This window comes from Tachyglossus aculeatus, chromosome 2 (genome assembly GCF_015852505.1).
Source record: "Tachyglossus aculeatus isolate mTacAcu1 chromosome 2, mTacAcu1.pri, whole genome shotgun sequence".
Lineage (NCBI taxonomy): Eukaryota > Metazoa > Chordata > Mammalia > Monotremata > Tachyglossidae > Tachyglossus > Tachyglossus aculeatus.
The window spans coordinates 138,007,090-138,027,338 of NC_052067.1; the positions used below are offsets into that span (position 1 = coordinate 138,007,090).

The window sequence follows — 20,249 nt, forward strand, 5'->3', positions numbered from 1 at the left end:
CCAGTGAAATCACTCCGGCTCCTCTGTGGCTGTCTGACTCTCTGTGTGGCTCTCCGACCCCCGGCCTCCATGGCCCACCCTGGCCCCCAGGAGGCTCCTGTTGTCTCCCTGCATTCACAAGTCATACGGTGGCTCCCCACCTGTAATTAATATCCATTTATCATCATCATCAATCGCATTTATCGAGCGCTTACTGTGTGCAGAGCACTGTACTAAGCGCTTGGGAAGTACAAGTTGGCAACATATAGAGACAGTCCCTACCCAACAGTGGGCATTTAGGTTTGCAGGGTTTACAATTCGGTTCCAATTACTTGGTTTTCAGCTCTGGAGGGAGCCTAGATTCCTGGGCCCAACTCAAGTGTATCTTCTGCTCAGTTTTTGAGAAGCAGCGTGGTTCAGTGGAAAGAGCACGGGCTTGGGAGTCAGAGGTCATGGGTTCAAATCCCGTCTCTGCCGCTTGTCAGCTGTGTGACTTTGGGCAAGTCACTTAACTTCTCTGGGCCTCAGTTACCTCATCTGTAAAATGGGGATTAAGATGGTGAGCCCCACATGGGACAACCCGATCACCTTGTATCCTCCCCAGAGCTTAGAAAAGTAGTAAGCGCTTAACAAATATCAAAATTATTATTATTATTATTATTCTGGGTTCTCCCAGAACAGCCCCGAACCCTTGGGGCTCCATCGGGCACGTCGGGTTGGGAACCACAGGCTTCACTGCAAATATCAATTTTCACTGATTCCCCCTGGGGCCAGTCAGACATGGGCACTGAGCAATGCCCTCCAGCTTGGCTCTGAAAAGCTTTCTGACCCTTTCATGCCCTGGAACCCTAAATCCAACCTGCCCACCTTGTCATAGTTGGGGACACTGGCTTCTGGGAAACGAGTCTGTTCTGGCTATTCATTTTTAACCATTCACTTTCCAGTAGCTTCTTCCCCACTGCTTTCAAACATGTTCATGTCTCCTCTATTCTAAAAAGCACCTCCCTTGACCCCACAGCTCCCTCATTCATTTAATTCATTCAATCATTTACTGAGCATTTACTGTGTGCAGAGCACTGTACTAAGCGCTTGGGAAGTACAAATCGGCAACATATAGAGGCTGTCCCTACCAAACAACAGGCTCACAGTCTCCAGTTATCACCCCATCTCCCTCCTACCATTCCTCTCCATACTCCTTGAGAGTGTTGTCTACACCGGCTGTCTCCACTTCCTCTCCAATTCTCCCCTTGATCCCCTTTGATCTGGTTTCCGTCCCCTTCACTCCACAGAAACTTCCATCTCTAAGATCATCAGTGGCTTTTTTCTTTCCAAATTCGACAGCCTCCTAGACCTCTCAGCTCCCTGAGACACTGTGGACCCCTGCCTTCTCCTGGAAATATCCAACCATGGCTTCACTGAAACTGTCCCCTTGTGGTTCTCCTCCTATTTCTCTGACTGTTCCTTCTCAGTCTCTTTTGCAGGCTCTTCTTCTTCCCACCCTCTGACAGTGAGGGTCTCTCAAAGCTCAGTTCTGGGTCCCTTCTATTCTCCATCTATACTCACTCCTTGCAGAACTGATTGGATCCCATGGCTTCAACTACAGTCTTTTTGGGGATGATTTCCAAATCTACATTTCCAGCTCGGATCTTTATCCTTCTCCGCAGTCTCCTATTTCTTCCTGCCTTCAGGACATCTGTACTTGGACGTCTCACTGGCACCTCAAACTTAGTATGTTCAAAACAGAACTCCTCATCTTCCCACCCAAACCCTGACCTCACCCTGATTTTCCCATCACTGTAGAAAGCACCCCCATCCACCCTGTCTCACAAGCCCAAAACCTTGGCATTATCCTCAACTCATCTCTCTTATTCAACCCACATATTCAATCTGTCACCAAATCCTGTCAGTTCTCCAGGTTTTGGTAAAAATCTGCCCTTTCCTCTCTACCCAAACTGCTACAATGCTGATCCAAGCACTTATCATATTCTGTCTTGATTACTGCAGTAGCCTCCTCACTGACATCCCTGCCTCCTGTTTCTCCCAACTCTGGGTCATACTTCACTCTGCTGCCTGGATCATTTTTCTCAAAAAAACACTCAGTCCACTCAGTCCACACCTTCTCACTCCTCAAGAACCTCCAGTGGTTGCCCATCCACCTCCGCATCAAACAGAAACCCCTGACAATCAGCTTTAAAGCACTCAATCAGTTTCCCCCCAACTACCTTACCTTACTGATTTCCTTTTCATTCATTCAATCTTATTTATTGAGCACTTACTGTGTGCGGAGCACTGTACTAAGCGCTTGGGAAGTACAAGTTGGCAACATATAGAGACAGTCCCTACCCAACAACGGGCTCACAGTCTAGAATTTCCTGCTATGGCCCAGTCCGCACACTTTGCCACTCTAGTGCTGGATTGCTCACTGTGATTCAATCTTCTCTATCTCACTACCAACCCCTGCCCCATGTCCTCCCTCTGGGTCAGAACTCCTTCCCCGTCCATATAGGCCAAAGCACCTCTCGGCCCATATTCAAAGACTTATCAAGGTCAAATCTTTTCCATGAGGCCTTCCCTGAATAAGCCCTCTTTTCCTAGACTCCATCTCCCTCTGTCCCCTTAAAGCACTTTATATTCGTGCCACAGCAATTGTGCATATATATTCACTATTTATTTATTTATTTATATTAATGTCTTTCTCCCCCTCTAGAACGTAAGCTCCCTGTAGGCAGGGAACCTATTTACCAACTCCATTGTATTGTACTCTCCCAAGAGCTTAGTGCCGTGCTCTGTGCACAGTAAGCACTCAATAAATGACATTGATTAATTTTGGTTTTTTATGGTATTTGTTAAGCCCTTACTATGTGTCAAGCCTTGCACTACACACTGGAGTAGATACAAGCTAATCAGGTTGGACACGGTCCTTGTTCCACATGGGGCTCACAGTCTTAATCCCCATTTTACAGATACGGTAACTGAGGCTCAGCAAAGTTAAGCAACTTGCCCAAGGTCACACATGAGACAAGTGGTGGAGCCGGGATGAGGACCCAGATCCTTCTAACTCCCAGGTCCGTGATCTATTTATCTACGTCTGTTCCACCCTGCTTTCCTTCCGTCCTAATTCTACCCGAGTCTCTCAGGCTGCCCCACCCACTAACCTGATCACTGCAAGAGCAGAAAATTCAAACGAAAAGGTAACTTAACACAACCAAAACGTCCAGAGAGCAACTTTCCCAGAGGAAACAGCACTGCCCCATCCATTCTGAAGATTCGGCTTGGTAAGGGCGGAGGCTGGCATTGCCTTGGCAATCCCAGGACATGCCCTCTGATTTGGCTGGGTCCTGCCAGCAGTTTCCCAGGCCCGGGACCGAGAGGGGACCGGAATCCCATGAACACTCTCTACATGGGCACTCTGCTTCTACGTCTAGCAGTCAAACAGGCCGGAAGGCCCAAGGATTGGGAGAGGCCTGACCTGATGAGGCTCACTTAAGCAGAGGGGTCTGGGTCCCCCAAAACTCCTATAAGGTGGCAGTAGAAACCCCGGGCACAGGGAGACTGGTCTCTGTGCTCACTTCTAACCCAAGAAGCCCTCTGGGTTGAGAAAGGCAGATCAGGGTGCAGGCTACTGGAAGGAGGCTTGGGAGCTGCCGGAGTCTTCTGGCTCCCTGCTGTAGGGGGAAGACTCCACACACACCTTCCCCGGGTCTGAGAGCAGTAACAGCCTCCAGGGAGGAGCCCGAGACCAGGATTCAGGTCATCGTTTGTCAAGAGCCCACGGGAGGATGCCACTGGTTAACAAAAGAGATTTCCTGTTTTTTCCTTAAACTCCAGATGGTCTCTTAAAGACTTGTAATTAGCAAGTTTCGCTGGAAAAATATAAAAACACTTCCCATCAGGCCAGGTGCTGGATCTCAAAGTCCCCTGAAAATACTGACTTAGCCATCTTCCCCTCTCCACCAGACCCAAACCCTACAAGCAGTGGAGTTCAATCAGCCTATATACTCCAATCTTTTTTTAAATGGTATTTGTGCAGCACTTACTGTGTGCCAGGCACTGGACTAAGCACTGGGGTAGATACAGAGAAGCAGTGTGGCTTAGTGGAAAGAGCATGGGCTTAGTAGTCAGAGGTCGTGGGTTCAAATCCCAGCTCTGCCACTTGTCCGCTGTATGACTTTGGGCAACTCACTTAACTTCTCTGTGCCTCAGTTACCTCATCTGTAAAATGGGGATTAAGACTGCGAGCCCCACGTGGGACAACCTGATTACCTTGTATGTACCCCAGCGCTTAGAACAGTGCTTGGCACATAGTAAGCACTTCAGAAAAACCATGATTATTATTATTATTATTTGGTTGGACACAGTCCCTGTCCCAAACAGGGCTCACAGCCTTAATCCCCATTTTCCAGATGAGCTAACTGAGGCCAGAGAAATGAAGTGTCTTGCCCACGCTCACACAGAAGACAAGTGTCAGAGCTGGGATTAGAACCCAGGTCCTTCTGATGCCCAAGTTCATGCTCTATCCACTAGGTCACGCTGCGTCACGTTTTTCCTTCCCTAATGCAGTTCCTCAACACCCTCAACATCGAGACCCTCTCCTGACAACACACTAGGCTCTTAGATCCGTCTTCCTCCCACTTGCAAATGATTTTATAGTGGTCTCCCCCTTGAGGTTGTAATCTTCTTGTCAGCAGAGATCCTATCTTCTGTGATTTATGAAAGTGCTCAATAAATCTGCTTGATTGACTGATTGAGGTAGAAAGGTCTGGGCCAAGGACCTGAGGGGGGCAGTCAGGAACATATGAGCTGGCTTGACGATTCCAAGCCACACAGTTCACACAACGCGCATGCAAATCAACGAGTCAGCACCCAATACCAGGTCAGAACTCAAGCCTTTTTGATTGATGGTTTTTGCTGAGTGCTTACAGTTGATTAATGGTCTATATTGAGTGCTTAATTCATTCATTCATTCAATCATATTTACTGAGGGCTTACTGTGTGCAGAGCACTATACTAAGCGCTTGGAAAGTACAAGCTTAATGTGTGCAGAGCACTGCACTAAGTGTTTGGGAGAGTACAATATAATAGAGTTGGTGGACACATTCCCTGCTTCTATCTACCCTGTTCTCTCTCCCTCCCTCCAGGCTCGTATCTTCTCCTGCCTTCAGGACATCTCCACCTGGATGTCTGCCCGCCACCTAAAGCTCAACATGTCCAAGACTGAGCTCCTTATCTTCCCTCCCAAACCCTGTCCTCTCCCTGACTTTCCCTTCACTGTGGACAGCGCTACCATCCTTCCCGTCTCACAAGCCCACAACCTTGGTGTCATCCTTGACTCGGCTCCCTCATTCACCCCACACATCCAATCCGTCACCAAAACCTGCCACTCTCACCTTCACAACATCGCCAAGATCAGCCCTTTCCTCTCCATCCAAACTGCTACCTTGTTGGTACAATCTCTCATCCTATCTCGACTGGATTACTGCATCAGCCTCCTTTCTGATCTCCCATTCTCCTGTCTCTCCCCACTTCAGTCTACACTTCACACTGCTGCCTGGATTATCTTTCTACAGAAACCCTCTGGGCACATCACCCCCCTCCTCAAAAATCTCTAGTGGTTGCCTATCAACCTTTGCATGAAGCAAAAACTCCTCACTATTGACTTCAAAGCTCTCCATCACCTCGCCGCCCCCAACCTCACCTCCCTTCTCTCCTTCTCCAGCCCAGCCTGCACACTCTGCTCCTCTGCTGCTAACCTCCTCACTGTGCCTTGTTCTCGCCTGTCCCGCCATCAACCACTGGCCCACATCCTACCCCAGGCTGGGAATGCCCTAACCCCACATATCCGCCAAACTAGCTCTCTTCCTCCCTTCAAAATCCTACTGAGAGCTCACCTCCTCCAGGAGGCCTTCCCAGACTGAGCCCCCCCTTTTCCTTTGCTCCTCCTCCCCTCCCCATCACCCCCACTCTCTCCCTCTGCCCTACCTCCTTCCCCTCCCCACAGCACTTGTGTATATTTGTACGTATTTATTACTCTATTTTATTAATGATGTGTATATATCTATAATTCTATGTACCTACTCTGCTGGTATTCATCAATCGTATTTATTGAGCGCTTACTATGTGCAGAGCACTGTACTAAGCGCTTGGGAAATACAAATTGGCAACATATAGAGACAGTCCCTACCCAACAGTGGGCTCACAGTCTAAAAGGGGGAGACAGAGAACAAAACCAAACATACTAACAAAATAAAATAAATAGTATAGATATGTACAAGTAAAATAAATAAATAATAAATGGTATTGACACCTGTCTACTTGTTTTGTTTTGTTGTCTGTTTCCCCCTTCTAGACTGTGAGCCCACTGTTGGGTAGGGACCGTCTCTATCTGTTGCCAAACTGTACTGACTGCACACAGTAAGCACTCAATAAATACGAATGAATGAATGAATCTACCCCAGTTTTACATAGTAAGTGCTTAATGCCACAATTATTATTATTAATAACAACCTTATAGTCTAGAAGAACTACATGTTAAGCACATAGTAAGTGCTTCACAAATACTAGAACTATTAATCTGGATCAATGGACAGGAAATGTGGGTTCTAGTCTTAGTACTGCTACCACTCATTTATTCTTTTAGGAATATGGTCTAACCAACTGTTATGCTGTACTCTCCCAAGAGCTTAGTACAGAGATCTGCACACAGTAAGCACTCAATTAATGTGACTGATAAAAATAATTGTTATATTTGTTAAGCGCTTACTATATGCCAAGCACTGTACTAAGTGCTAGGGTAGATACGAGATCAACAGGTCCCATATGGGGAACACAGTCTAAGTAGGAGGGAGAACAGGTATTGAATCCACATTTTGCAGATGAGGAAACTGAGGCACAGAGAAGTGAAGTGACTTGCCCAAGGTCACATAGCAGACAAGTGGTGCAGGCGGGATGAGAACCCATATCTCAATGGAAAGAGCACGGGCTTGGGAGTCAGAGGCCATGGGTCCTAATCCCGGCTCTGCCACTTGTCAGCTGTGTGACATTGGGCAAGTCACTTCACTTCTCTGTGCCTTAGTTACCTCACTTGTAAAATGGGGATTAAGACTATGAGTCCCACATGGGACAACCTGATTACCGTGTATCCACCCCAGCACTTAGAACAGTGCTTTGCACATAGTAAGCACTTACCAAATACCATCATCATTATTATTATTATTATTATTATATCTTCTGACTCTGAGGCCTGTGTTCTTTCCAAGATGCCCACTGATTGATTGACTCAGTCTCCCCATTTGTAAATGGGGAAAACTGGTCTCATAGGGTGGAGCGAGGACAAATGAGAGCACTGATATAAAGACCCTGAGAAGAAAAAGCGTGGTATATACATAAGGTAAGGTTGCCTTCATTGCCTTTCCCTTCATCTTAGGGAATTAAAGGCAATACTTAACAAATACTTGCCCCTAGAGGCAAAATTTCCTCACAGAATCAGAGAAGATAAAGGCCCAACCACGTCAAACCTCGGGACGACCTAGGCGACTGCTCAGCCCCAAACCCCAGGGGCGTTTGAGGTTGCTGCTAGCGGCTATGATCGGGGCAGAAACAACTCTGTGACTTCTGGCGGGGAAGGGAGGAGATGGGAGGGCCCTGGGACTGGGCCCAATGGGAAACTGCTGTTGGGGCAGGTACGGGTAATCGAAATACAGTTCACCCAAGTGACAATATTTGGAGTGTAGGGTGAAGTGGGGAGTCTAATCTAGTCCACACTATCGGGGGGCCTGCCCCACAGCATTCCTGCCCCTCAGCAGGCTGCCTGTCTCAGAGGCAGAGGGAGTGCAGGGCAGCTCCTCACGTTCTGTGATGAACAGAGAAGTTCCCCGAAAAGATCAAATCTTGGCTTCTTGGAAACCCATGGAGCCAGAAGAGAGGGCCAGGCACCTGCCCAAGGCTATTCTGCTCTAACACGTTGAGGTATTTTGCATCTGGCCAACTTACATATCCAGAAGGTTTTAGCCAGATGGGATGGAGCCAGATGGGAAGCAACATGGCTCAGTGGAAAGAGCCCGGGCTTTGGAGTCAGAGGTCATGGGTTCAAATCCCAGCTCCACCAATTGTCAGCTGTGTGACTTTGGGCAAGTCACTTCACTTCTCTGTGCCTCAGTTACCTCAACTATAAAATGGGGATTAAGACTGTGAGCCCCCCGTGGGACAACCTTATCACCTTGTAACCTCCCCAGAGCTTAGAACAGTGCTTGCACATAGTAAGCACTTAATAAATGCCATTATTATTATTATTATTATTGAGACAGGAAGTCTCTGGGAATGGCCTGCATTCTAATACCAGTTCCACCACTTTTCTGCTGTGTGACCTCGGGCAAGTCATTTCACTTCTCTGTGCCTCAGTTACTTCATCTGTAAAATGGGAATGAAGACTGTGAGCCCCAGGTGGGACATGGTCTGTGTCATACCGAATTAGCTTGTATACACAGTGGTTCATACAGTGCTTAGCACATAAGTGCTTAGCAAATACCACTTAAAAAAACATGGGCAGGGCACGATCTGGGGCCTGGCTTCTCCACATTCAGCTGAAATCAGACAGACAAGCTTTTATTAATAGTAATGATAATGCTGATAATAACAATAATAGTCAGGCAATCTGGGTTCTAATCCCAGCTCTACCACTTGACTGTAGTGTGACACTGTACAAGTCATTAGCTTCTCTGAGCCTCAGTTTCCTCAACTGTAAATTGGGGAATCAGTACCTGTTCTCACTCCTACTTGGACTGTGAGCTCCATGAGGGACAGGGACTGTCTGACCTCATTTACTTGTATCTACCCCAGCCCTTGGAACAGTGCATGACACATAGTAAATACTTAACAAATACAATTTTAAAATGATTAATAATAATTGTGACATTAATAATAATTGTGACACTGTGTGCCAAGTACTGTATTAAGCCCTGGGATAGACAAAAGATAATTAGGTCAGCCACAGTCCCCGTCCCACATGGATCTCACAGTGTACTGGGGAGGGAATTGAAGCAGAGAGAAGTGAAGTGACTTGTCTAAGGTCACAGAGCAGGCAAGTGGCAAAGCAGGAATTGGAACCCAGGTTCTTCTGACTCCAGGCCCAGGCTCTATCCACTAGGCCACACTCCTCCTCTATTCAGCAGGCTGTCTCCATCCTGGAGGCCAGGACTTCTCTTTTCCTTTTCTTCTTTTTTTATAGCATTTGTTACTGCTTACTATGTGTCAAGCACTGTTCTAAGCGCTGGGGTAGATACAAGTTTATCAGGTTGAACACAGTCCCTGTCCCACATATGGGACCTGTGCACAATTTGACTTTATTGTACTTAAAGTGTTTGGCGCATAGTAAGAACTGAAGTACCCAAATAATCATTATTATCCCCCAAATCTCCCCTTCACCTTCCCCCATCCACCCTATTAGCCTACTCTACAGAGATCTCCTGAAATGTGAAGTACAAACAGAGGTTGGGGCAGAATGGATGAACAGATTTATCTGGTCTCCCCTGGGATAATCCAAGCTCACTGTGGGCTGGGCCAGGCTGGACCCCAGCCCATTCACAGCACCCAGTTCAGTTTGATGCTCCAGGCGGGTATTGGTTAGCTGTGCCCTCAGGCCAGCCCGAGAAGGGCAGAGGGCACAGGGAGGGCTAGAAGGGAAATACTGGAGGATATAAAGTGGAAGAGGTGACAGGCGGTTGGCATGGTAGGGGAGGTGCCGAGCAGTAGGAGTCCTGAGATGAGCGCTGCTTCTGCTTAGGCAGAGTGGGGAAAGCCCACATGCAACCAAACTGAGGCCCTTCAGTCCGTGGACCCAGGGTTACAGGACAAAGTCCTTCCCGCCCCCACCCCCTGGCCACCAGAGGTGGTGAATGGGATGGCCGCGGGCATTCAGGTCCAGGGAGCTACTGGGTGGATGGTTCTCCCACCTGGCTCTATCCCCAGCTTGCAGCTCATAGCAGAGCCGCGGTCTTGGATAGCCCCTTTTGTCTGATGGCATGAACCCTTTCCCTCCTTCACCCTCACCACCATCTGAAGAGAGAATAATAATAATAATAATAATGATGGTATTTGTTAAGTGCTTACTATGTGCCATGCACTGTTCTACGCACTGGGGGAGATACAAGGTTATCAGGTTGTCCCAGGTGGGGCTCACAGTCTTAATCCCCATTTTACAGATGAGGTAGCTAAGGCACAGATTAGTTAAATGACTTGCTCAAAGTCACACCGCTGACAAGTGGCAGAACCGGGATTAGAACCCGTGACCTCTGTCTGACTCCCAAGCCCCTGCTCTTTACACTAAGCCATGCTACCCCTCCCTGTTGACTGATGGGAGACAGAGGTTCCGCAGAGGCACTTTTTCAGTTGGAGTTGGGCCAATGTCCAAATCCCAGTTTTCCAAACCCAGTCTATTGTGTGCTGGTCCAGGACGCCATTTGGGATCGCCCTCTGCCCTGCGGCTAGCCCCACCCTAACTCTGGCCTGTGGGTGTGGACCTACTCAGACAGTCTCACCCTTGACCTGGGGTGCAACGGCCTGGGACAACCTGAGCCTGGGACTTGTATCCAGGAAAAACCCCTCGTCACCCTGGCCCACAGTCCCCCGGCGGTACTCACGGAGCGGCGGTCCAAAGAGCACTGTGTCCAGGGCCTTCAGCTGTAGTTTCTGTCTGTGACTCCGATCGGTCATCTTCAGAATGGTACCCGTCATGGTGGCGTTCGTTATTGCTAGTCTGCCGGGAGAAAGAGTGCCCAGTCAGTTCCTGGCCACTGAGGGGTCCACTCAGCTAGGCTTTGGTCAGCCTTCCGAGGAGCCAGCCAAGTCCACCACAAAGGTTTGTCACCAGCAGGGCCTGCTCCTTACCCTCCTTCTATTACAATGGTGAAGCACTTTGGTAGGACAACGGATTGGAAATGGTCAATACCATTGGCCTGAGAGCTGTTGTGGGCCTTCTAACCATGTCCACGGCTCAGTCTCTGATCTGTAATTTTATTTATTTGTACTGATGTCTGTCTCTCCCATGTCTAGACTGTAAGCTTGTTGTGGGCAGGGAATGTGATTGTTTATTGTTTTATTGTACTCTCCCAAGCACTTCGTACAGTGCTGTGCACACAGTAAGCACTCAATAAATACAATGAATGAATGAATGATGGCCCCCTGCAGTAACCCTAACCAACAACAAAGACATGAAAATATCTCCACCCTCTATTTCTAGAGACCTTTTTATGGCCCCAGATTTTTTTTTGATGGCATTTATTAAGCGCTTACTATGTGCAAAGCACTGTTCTAAGCGCTGGGGAGGTTACAAGGTGATCAGGTTGTCCCACGGGGGGTCACAGTCTGAATCCCCATTTTATAGATGAGGTAACTGAGGCACAGAAAAGTTAAGTGACTTGCTCAAAGTCACACAGCTGTCAAGTGGCGGGCCGAGATTTGAATCCATGACCTCTGACTCCAAAGCCCGTGCTCTTTCCACTGAGCCACGCTGCTTCGCCTTCCTCACATCAATGAGGGTAGAGAGGGCAGGGTTTATTATCCCCTAGATGAAGAAATTAGGCCACAAGGGCTTAGGTGATTTGGCCATGGTCTGCAAATGGATCAGTGGCAGAGGTGGTATTCTCCCAGTCCAGACAGCTTCTGGCTGACCATCCAGTGGTTTCAGCCTCTCCACCAGGCAGCGGGGAGACGAATTCCAAAGCTAGAGACGAACCCCAGAGCCCCGATGCCTCTGTGGCCTCCTCCTAGCTGTCCTGAAGGGGAGGGCTGGAAGCCGCCGGAACTGACCTGGGCATGGCGTGTCCGCTCAGCTGCAGCTTCCTGAAGGTCTCTTCATACTGGGGCAGTTCCACGTAGCTGATTAGCCACTGTACCACCTCATCCACGGTCCAGTTGTACACTGTGGGGAGGAGCGGGAAATGCTTTGTGTTAATGGGACACCCTCTGCTTTCCGCTCCCAACACCCTGAGGCACAGAAAGGGGGTTCGCCTCCGCTCCGCGGTAGAGGGACAGCTGCATCTTTGGGTGGGTAGGACTCTTTCCCTGCTCCTGGATCGTGCTCACACCTCAGTAACTCTCCCCAGGGGAAGATTCCCAGGCTTGATGAGCAGGGGGAGAGGGCAGTGGTAGTGGGCTGGGGAACACGGACAACACCAGCAGCCAGTTTCAGCAGACCCAGCAGGAGCTCATGGCTGATCTAATAATAAGAACCATTATCATCATATCATAATAATTATTATTAATAATAACGATAATAATAGTGGTACTTGTTCGGTGTTTACTATGTGCCAAGCACTGTACTAAGCTTTGGGGTAGATACAAGAAGGAGCATGGCTTAATAGATAAAGCATGGTCCTGGGAGTCAGAAGGTCATGGGTTCTAATTCCAGCTCTGCCATTATCTGCTGTGTGACCTTGGGCAAGTCACTTCACTTCTCTGGGTCTCAGTTACCTCATCTGCAAAATGGGGATGGAGACTGTGAGCCCCACGTGGGGCAAGGACTGTGTCCAACACGATTTGTTTGTATCCACCCAACCTCAGTACAATGCCTGACATATAGTAAGTGCTTAAAAAGTACTATAATAATTATTATTATTGAAAAAGATAATCAGGCCACATATGAGGCTCACAGTCTAAGTAAGAGGAGAGACCAGGGATTGAATCTCCATTTTGCAGAAGAGGGAACTGAGGCATAGAGAAGTATAGGTCATACTGCAAGCCAGTGGCAGCATAAGAATCCAGGGCTTCTGATTTCCAGGCCTGGGCTCTCTCCACTAGGCCACTCTGCTTCTTCTTATCCCCTCCCTGCCTCCTGAAGGAGCTTCTTACCTGAGGGAACGGGGAGGTGGAGTACCTAACCTGGGGTAGGTCCCAAGAAAGGAGCCCCTCGCTAGCTCTCTGCCAGCTGACAGATCCGAGCCGTATTTAATGATAGCATTTGTTAAGTGCTATGTGCAAAGCACTGTTCTAAGCGCTGGGAAGGTTACAAGGTGATCAGGTTGTCCCACCAGGGGCGCACAGTCTTAATCCACATTTTACAGATGAGGGAACTGAGACCCAGAGAGGTTGTGACTTGCTCAAAGGGCTTTGAAGACAAGGAAAGGGTGATCTGTTGGAGCTGGCTGTGGGCAGGGAATGTGTCTGTTTATTGTTGTATTGTACTCCCCCAAGCACTTAGTACAGTGCTCTGCATACAGTAAGCGCTCAATAAAAATGATTGAATGGATGAATGATAAGAACAGGGAGGGAGTTCCAAGCAGTGGGGAAGGGTCAATGGTGAGAGAGAGATGGAAGCACAGAGAGGTGGTTGGCGTTAGAGGAGTCACGTGGGCGGGCTGGGTTGCTGCTGGGTTGGGAGAGGACGGAGGATAGGAAGTAAGGAGTGAACTGATTGAGTGCCTGAAAGAAGAGGAGTTTCTGCTTGATGCACAAATGAGTGTAAGATCCTTATGAGTGCTTCGGACTTCCCAAGCATTTAATACAGTGTATCGCACTCTATGGGCACTAGATAAATATTATTAGTACTACCAAGAGACAGGGGTGACGCCAAGGTTATGGGCTTGTGGGACGAGGAGAGTGGTGGCGGTACTGTTGGCAGAGATGGGAAAGTTAGGCAGAGAGTGGGTTAAGCAGCATGGCATAGTCCATAGAGCACAGGCTTGGGAGTCAGAAGATGTGGGTTATAATCCCGGCTCCGCCATGTGTCTACTACGTGGCCTTGCGCAAGTCACTTCACTTCTCTGTGCCTCAGTTACCTCATCTGTAAAATGACGATTAAGACTGTGAGCCTCATGTGGGACAGGGACTGTGTCCAACCCGAATTGCTTGTATTCACCCCAGCGCTTAGTTTAGTGCCTGGCACTTAGTAAGTGTATAAAAAATACTACACTTATTATTATTATTTAGAAGGGAAGTTGTGAAAGCATGCCCATTTGAGGTGCCCAAGAAGCAGGAGGAAAATGTGGGTTGGTAGATTAGGTGCTCCTTGTGGGCAGGGAATGTGTCTGTCATACTGTACTCTATCAAGCGCATAGTGCAGTGCTCTGTGTACAGTAAGTGCTTAATGAGTACGACTGACTGACAGGTGAGCAGTCTGGAAAGGAAGAGGTAGGCTTGAGAGTCTTTGGCGTGGAAGACGAAGCCGACGTCGTGTGAGCTCACCAACAGAGCGAGAAGAGGGGAGGACTTGGAACACATAGCTGGGGGCTGAGAGGCAGAAGAGGAGCTAACGACAGACTGGAGGAGGAGAGGTCAGAGAGGAAGGAGAACCGGGTCGGTCTTAGGTCAGCGAAACCAAGGCCTGAAAATGTTTCAAGGAGAAGGGAGTGGCCCACAGTTTCAAAAGGGCAGGCTGAGAGGAAGAGGCAGTTACAGGGCAGGCCTGGGCAGAGCCGTGGCGATGGGACGGGAGCAGGGCGGGTGGAGTAGGGTGGGTGGAGTAGAGTCTTTTTGGTGAGGGAAGAGAGGGGACGGGAAGAAGGGGAGAGGGATGGTTTGGGAAACCTAGTTGTTCAGGATGCCCAGAGCAACAAAGTTCATCTCGTCCTCCCACTATAGTGTCTGAGGAACCTTGAGTCTGCACCTGGAGAAGACTGATGGGCAGGAGGTGGGCAGATGGGGGGCAGGCCCACCCCTTAGAGCTCTGACTGACCAAGGATCTGGTTATGCTTCTTGAGAGAGGCTGAATACAGGTGTCTCCTAGCCAAAGGGATGGCCGGGACCAGTGCCCTCTCTCAGAGGGGAAGAGGCTTGGGAGGCTCAGAAGCCCTGAGGCAAGAAATTATTCACCGAGATTCTTTTTTCTTCTGAAATCAGGCTATGCTGTGTAGAGAGCCTGGGTGTGAAGAGTAAGTGATAATCCCTCTCACAGTCAGCCTGGTGCTCATGCCACTTGAACATGAATTGGGGTGTCACCCTCCTTGAGGTGCAGGAACAAACTGCCTGGGGCATCTCACCCTCCTTGAGGTGCAGGAACAAACTACCTGGGGCATCTTCTCTGTATAGATTTACCATTCATTCATTCAATCGTATTTATTGACCAGATGACCCTGCTGCCCACCGGGCTTGACTTAGAAGGTTTGCATCTGTCTCCAGCACAACTATACATCTCAAGTCACCTGAATCTTGGGGGCAAGAGGGGGAAAGAATGAAAAGAAGACCACCTCCCCAACCTTCCTACTACTCAGTTTCAACTACTTTCTCTACGCAGATGATTCCCAAATCTATCTCTCCAATGCTGACTTCTCTCCTCTGCAGTCTGGCATTTCCTCCTGCCTTCAGGACATCGCTATCCGGATGTCCTGCCAACAACTCCAACTTAACATGTTCGAAATGGAATTCCAAAGCTTCCTATCCAAACCCTGTCCTACTCGTCTTTCCCATTACTTTAGACACCACCACCATTTCATAAGCCCAAACACTGGCATTATCCTCCACTCATCTCTCTCATTCAACTCCCCTATGCACAGCATCTCTAGGATCTCTAGAATCTGCCCTTTCCCCTCCAACCGAACTGCTACTTTGCTGACCCAAGCACTTATCCTATCCCACCCTGGAGACTGCATCTGCCTCCTCACTGACCTCCCTGCCTCCTGTCTCTCCTGACTCCAGCCATACTTCCTTCTGCTGCCTGGATCATTTTTCTAAAAAGCAATTCGGTCCACAACTCTCCACTCCTCAAGAACCTCCAGTGATTGCTCAAGGACCTCTGCATCAAATGCAAAGTCCTTACTGTTGGCTTTAAGGCACTCGATCAGCTCACCCCTTCCTGTCTTACTTCACTAATCCCATACAACGGCCCTGTCCACAAACTTCACTCCCCTAATGCAACTTACCCTGCCTCAATCTTGTCTATCTCACTGCCAACCCCTCGCCCACATTTTCCCCCTAGCCTGGAACTCTCTCTCTGTCCATATACTCCAGATCACCACTCTCCTCACCTTCAAAGCCTTATTAAAATCACATCTTTTCCAAATTCCTACCCTAATTAAGCAATCTTTCCCCCTACTCCCTTCCCCTTCTGCTTCACCTATATACTTGAATCTGTACTCTTATTCATTCATTCATTCATATTTTTCGAGTGCTTACTGTGTCCAGAGCACTGTACTAAGTGCTGGGAAGTACAAGTTGGCAACATATAGAGACGGTCCCTACCCAACAACGGGCTCACAGTCTAGAAGGGGGAGACAGACAACAAAACAAAACATGTGGACAGTGTCAAGTCATCAAAATAAATAGAAGTAAAGCTAGATGCACCCGCACTTATGTTCAGATCCGTAATTTATTTATTTACTTTAATGCCTATCTCCCCCTCTAGACTGTTAGCTCCTTCTGGGCAGGGAACACGTCTACCAAGCCTGTGCCCACTAAGCACTCAATAAATATCATTGATTGTTTGTCTCATAGGCCTCTGGGGACACACAATGGCATCCCTTCTGCCTGCCAGACTTGGCATGTGCCTATGTCCAATGGCCTTCGCCCACAGCAGAGGGCAGCTCAAGACCAGCTGAGCCTCATCCAACACACAGTCAGGCACATGGGCCAGCTAGGGAGCAGACGCCACTTCCTCTATCAATCTAACCCCACTGGTTGCCGGGCTGTCCCCTTTCCCGGCTCAACCCTGGGCCCTAGTTGTTGGCAGGCAGGAGGTGGGCAGGAGGGCGGGCAGCATTCTTGAGGGTGTCTGATGGCAGTTGATGGCAGAGGGCCCCAGGGAGAGGGGGCGGCCATCCTGGAGGGGCTCCTCTTTGGCAAGGTGAACGGAAGCCAATGTGCGCGGAAGTTTGGCAACAGTAGGAGGGAGGCTCCTGAAGGAGGGTGGTGCATGACTCAGTGTGGGATCTCCTGAGGAGCCCAGGGCTGGGCAGGCCGTGCAGGCTGTGCAGGCCTGGGAGTGGGCTGTCGTCAGAAACTGCCTCAAGGCCACGTAGCAATAAGACTGGCTCTTTCTGAGAGGCAGGTTAAAACAGCTCAAGCCCGGGGGAGGAGGGGGCCGAAAGCACTGGAGCTGAAGGCGGCATTGTTCTCTTGGAGGAAGAGTGCAGTTTCCCCTTACTGGATTAGCGCCTCAACAGAGGCACTGGAAACAGCATGGCCTAGTGAACAGAGCACAGACCGGGGAGCTAGAGGACCTAGGTTTTAATCCCAGCTCCACCACTTGCCTGCTGTGTGACCTTGGGCAAGTCACTTCACTGTTCTGTCCCTCAATTTCCTCAACTGTAAAATGGGGATTTCATACCTGTCCTCCGTCCTACCTCGACTGAGAGCCCCATGTGGGACAGGAACTGTATCTGGCCTGATTAACTTGTATCTACCTCAGCACTTCGAACAGTACTTGACACATAGCCAGCACTTAACAAATACCATTAAAAAAAGGAGGGGGCTGAAAACACAACACACGATCGTCTATACACTGCCAATTATTCGGGGAGGAGGATTTTCCAGCTCCTACCTCCTCCTTTCCAGTTCACTCCCTGCTTGCGCCTAAGGGTAGAGGCAAGGGAAATGAAAGGAAATAAAACTCAAACCGGTCCACACAACTGCGGCCTTGTGATGGGCTTGTGCCTGTGGCCCGTCCCTGCCTGCGACCCAGCCTGGCTGGTCACGTTGACTGGGTCCTGCAGGGTGAGCCCAGATGTGTTTGGCTCAGTCACAGCGATGGATGGAGCTCTTGGATAAAACAAAGTTTGGAAATTATCCATCTGATCCCCATCTCTGTGGGATTCCAGGTTATCCAGAGCAAGCACAACTGTTAAGGGAAGCAGCATGGCCTAGTGGAAAGAGCACAGGCCTAGGAGTCAGAGGACCTGAGTTCTAATTCGGGATTCACCACTTGTCTGCTGTATGACTGTGGGTTAAGTCACTTCATGTCTCTGGGCCTCGGATACCTCATCTGTAAAATGGCGACTAAGATTGTGGGCCCTATGTGGGATAGGGTTAAGGTTAGACTTTTTCCAACCTGATTAGCTTGTATCTACCTCAGCACATAGTACAGTGCCTGGCACATAATTCAGCGCTTAACAAATACCATTAAAAAAAAGAACTCCCCCATGGTCCGAAATTCGTGCTTGGAGGCTGATTTTCCTTGACCAATGGGGACTTCTAGACCAAGGACTCAGGACAACAGGGTCTCTGCCACTCCCTGCTGCAGCCCTTTGAGTTGGCCCTGACTCAGTTTCCCCAGCTCAGATCTGACTCCTGGGAGACAGGACAAACTCGTCCAGCAAGAAGCATACATTCATTCATTCATTCAATCATATTTATTGAGCGCTTAGTATGTGCAGAGCACTGTACTAAGCACTTGGAAAGTATTATTCAGCAACAAATAGAGACAATAGCTACCCAACAATGGGCTTAGTCTAGAAATGGGGAGGCAGACAACAAAACAAAACAAAATGTTAGATGGCATCGACCAAGCCGATGGAAATAGTCTGAGAATCTCCCTCTGTGAACCCGGCCAGTGAACTGGCAAGCCACACAATTCCAACTAAGCCCCTAAGTCTTCATTGTTTTACTCAAGGAAATCTTTATCGGGCTCCGATCAAGTCAATTGATCAATGGCATTTATTGAGCACTTAATATGTGCTGAGCACTGTACTAAGCACTTAGGAGAGCACAAGACAACAGAATTAGCAGATAGGCTCCCTGGCTATAACTATCGGCCCAGGTACTCCAGGTCCTAGAAAACAGTGTGGAAGGGACAACATATTAGTCGGGAAGAAACAGGTACCTATCTGGTGAAGCTACAGGAGGCTCTTTTTTTTTTCTTTTTTATGGCATTTGATAAGCACTTACTATGTGCCAGGCACTGTACTGAGCATGGGGGAGATACAAGATAATCAGGTTGGAAACAGTCCATATCCCCATTTTACAGATGAGGTAACTAAGGCACAGATAAGTTAAGTGACTTGTCCAAGGTCACACAGCAGACAAGCAGAAGAGCCAGGATTAGAACCCAGGTCCTTCTGACTCCCAAGCATAAACATTATGCCACACTGCTTCTCAAGAGGTTTCTCAGAGTAGGCAGGGGGTTGGAGGGAGGAAGGTAGCTAATCAATCCATCAATGGTATTTATTGAGTGCTTACTGTGTGCAGAGCACTGCACTAAGTGCTTGGGAAAGTATACCTATATATATATATCATATAAATATATATTATATGTACACAATAATAATAATAATGGTATTTGTTAAGCACTTTCTATGTGCCAAGCACTGTTCTAATCACTGGGGTAGATATAAGGTTATCAGGTTGTCCCACATGGGGCTCACAGTCTTCATCCCTATTTTACAGATGAGGTAACTGAGGCACAGAGAAGTTAAGTGACTTGCTCAAGGTCACACGGTGGACAAGTGGTGGAGCAAGGATTAGAATCCACAACCTCTGACTCCCAAGCCCATGCTCTTTGCTCTAAGCCACACTGCTTCTCATTATATCTACATACATCTATATATGTATAGGTATATAGATATAGATCAATCAATCAATCAATCGTATTTATTGAGCGCTTACTGTGTGCAGAGCACTGTACTAAGCACTTGGGAAGTACAAGTTGGCAACATATAGAGACAGTCCCTACCCAACAGTGGGCTCACAGTCTAAAAGGGGGAGACAGAGAACAAAACCAAACATACTAACAAAATAAAATAAATAGAATAGATATGTACAAGTAAAATAAATAAATAAAGTAATAAATATGTACAAACATATATACAGATATACAGGTGCTGTGGGGAAGGGAAGGAGGTAAGATGAGGGGGATGCAGAGGGGGACGAGGGGGAGAGGAAGGAAGGGGCTCAGTCTGGGAAGGCCTCCTGGAGGAGGTGAGCTCTCAGTAGGGCCTTGAAGGGAGGAAGAGAGCTAGCTTGGCGGATGGGCAGAGGGAGGCCATTCCAGGCCAGGGGGATGACGTGGGCCGGGGGTCGACGGTGGGACAGGCGAGAACGAGGCACGGTGAGGAGATTAGCGGCAGAGGAGCGGAGGGTGCGGGGTGGGCTGGAGAAGGAGAGAAGGGAGGGGAGGTAGGAGGGGGCGAGGGGATGGACAGCCTTGAAGCCGAGGGTGAGGAGTTTCTGCCTGATGCGCAGATTGATTGGTAGCCACTGGAGATTGTTGAGGAGGGGAGTAACATGCCCAGAGCGTTTCTGGACAAAGACAATCCGGGCAGCAGCATGAAGTATGGACTGAAGTGGGGAGAGACACGAGGATGGGAGATCAGAGAGAAGGCTGATGCAGTAGTCCAGACGGGACAGGATGA

General features: G+C 48.7%; 1 protein-coding gene across 2 annotated transcripts in view; it reads right to left on the reverse strand.

Annotated features, from left to right (window-relative positions):
* Positions 1-20,249, reverse strand: part of STIM1 (stromal interaction molecule 1) — a 211,122-nt gene that overhangs the window by 40,148 nt on the left and 150,725 nt on the right. For both annotated transcript variants that reach the window (XM_038766384.1, XM_038766389.1), the window contains exons 4-5: positions 11,782-11,893; positions 10,614-10,729 (exon numbers count right to left, since the gene is read on the reverse strand). In XM_038766384.1, coding sequence (XP_038622312.1) covers positions 10,614-10,729; positions 11,782-11,893 — 228 coding nt within the window. The remainder of the gene's footprint in view (positions 1-10,613; positions 10,730-11,781; positions 11,894-20,249) is intronic.